At 53.3% G+C, this 1,743-nt stretch overlaps 1 protein-coding gene across 1 annotated transcript; it reads right to left on the bottom strand.

The window, feature by feature from the left end:
* Positions 1–708: 708 nt before the first annotated feature.
* Positions 709–1,743, bottom strand: BCR38DRAFT_335827 (uncharacterized protein; the record flags this gene model as incomplete). Its single annotated transcript, XM_040855410.1, has 5 exons — positions 709–782; positions 853–1,045; positions 1,104–1,225; positions 1,279–1,386; positions 1,443–1,743. The coding sequence occupies 5 exons, from the start codon at positions 1,741–1,743 to the stop codon at positions 709–711; spliced, it is 798 nt and encodes a 265-aa protein (XP_040718770.1).

Genomic DNA, 1,743 nt, shown 5'->3' with positions numbered 1-1,743 from the left:
AAGCGCAAGGCCATCTCAAGAACCGTCCGGCCAGTACAGACTTAGAAGCTTCACTCCAGGGAACCACATGGTCAAGGCGGACGAGATCCTCCCTAGTCAGTGGGTGTGCTCGGTTCACCAGAGCTTTCCGAGGGCATGGAAAAGCCGGAGCAATGAACAATCCACAAAAGCCACCAAAGCGGCTATGGTCGCGAAGTTGAGTATTTAACATGTTTTGTTATGCATTGCTGTCGTATTTCTCGTAGCTGATATTACGTGTTTGGCTCCCGTTTCTTCTCCTGTCTATGCGCTACCTCGCGCATACTTCGCAACTGTCATAACTCCCGACCGAAACGTCCCAGCTTGTTACCATCGCGGCACATGTTGTCGGACCGTCCCAGAGATTCCTTACCATAGCCCCGAACCATATCCTCCCGGGGCGTCGTGGGAAGATTCAATAGGCCACTGGCCCGAAGAGCAATTCTCGTCACCCAGCTGGTCTCATTGAGGGAGGTGGATGCCGTTCCCCGTCGTATTCAGAATCCCGATGAACAAAAGATAGAGCCAATTATGGCATCCAGATCCAATACTTGGTCGCGGACGACTCTCGCTGCCTAATTACAATGTCGGATGCGACATGCGCGGCCACGGATGGACATGCTTCAGTGGGCCAGACCCGAGCTGCTGCTATGGATGAATCCGAAGCGCCGAGAGGTCGAGGGTCCCCATCTAGAAGATCTCTTGGGCGTCATATGCGCGTACGCTCTCCAAATAGGCTTTGACTTGACCGTAATCCTTGCATACTGGATAGATGAGTGTCAGCCTATCGAGGGTGGAGGAGTGGTGAGGAGGGAGAACGGGGTTATAACGAACCATGCTTTGAGTCCCAACCGTCTGAGCCGCCGTTGTGGTCGGGGAACGTCGTCTCGAGACCTTCGATGGCGGTGTCGGCGCAGCACATGATGGTCTGGCGCAGGTAGCTAAAGCAGTGGATCATGTGCCAGTGGTGGTCGTCGGGTAATGTGTGGTTAGACTTCAACCCCGAGTATGTTTGTACGATGGCCCACTGTGTAGCTCAGCCATTAGTTGTTGATGAGAATGGGAGCACCTTGATTCTGACATACCAAGCAATGCAACTGGTGGGTGACCGACGTGGTGAACACGGTCGTACCTTCGTCCCAAATGATCGGAGTGGGCAGGTCGTGGTACTTTTCGGGCTCCTGGACTAGCTGGAATCCCATTCCCTCTGTTGGCCCGTTAGTGGTGCGTTGTTTCGCGAGGGAAAACACGGGATCGTACTAGGGAGGATCTCGTTCCACTTATCCAAAGTCTCATTGGTGAAAAATTCCGAGACGTTCTGCGGTGCGAAGTCGTAGTCAGGCTTGAATGTCTTTATTTGTTGAGAAACTGCAACATGTCAGCATCGTCGCAACCGTATAACCCTACGCAGCAGTAACACCCACATCTCGGCCCGACACCCGTCAGATCGCCGTTGAAGTCAAATGGGCTCAGTGGGGTTTCCCTTAGTTGCCCTCGAACGACGAGGCCGAGGATGAGGAGCAGCAAGAACGTGTCGATCATCCACCGATACGAATTCAGGGTAGCACATATCCGGGTTCTTCTTGAGTTCCCTGCTGACCTTGGAAGCCCCTCGAGTTGCCACTGCTTCTCTCTACCCATTAATGAATCCTCCACCTCTGTGCTGGATCTGTCGTCCGGGTCATCCAGAGCCATGTTTTCGAACTTGTGTTGTTTCGACGTCAT

The sequence above is a fragment of the Pseudomassariella vexata genome (genome assembly GCF_002105095.1).
Source record: "Pseudomassariella vexata strain CBS 129021 chromosome Unknown BCR38scaffold_3, whole genome shotgun sequence".
In the NCBI taxonomy this organism is placed as follows: Eukaryota; Fungi; Ascomycota; class Sordariomycetes; order Amphisphaeriales; family Pseudomassariaceae; genus Pseudomassariella; species Pseudomassariella vexata.
The sequence above is the reverse complement of the archived record's forward strand: the minus strand, read 5'-3'. Positions and strand labels throughout refer to the sequence as shown.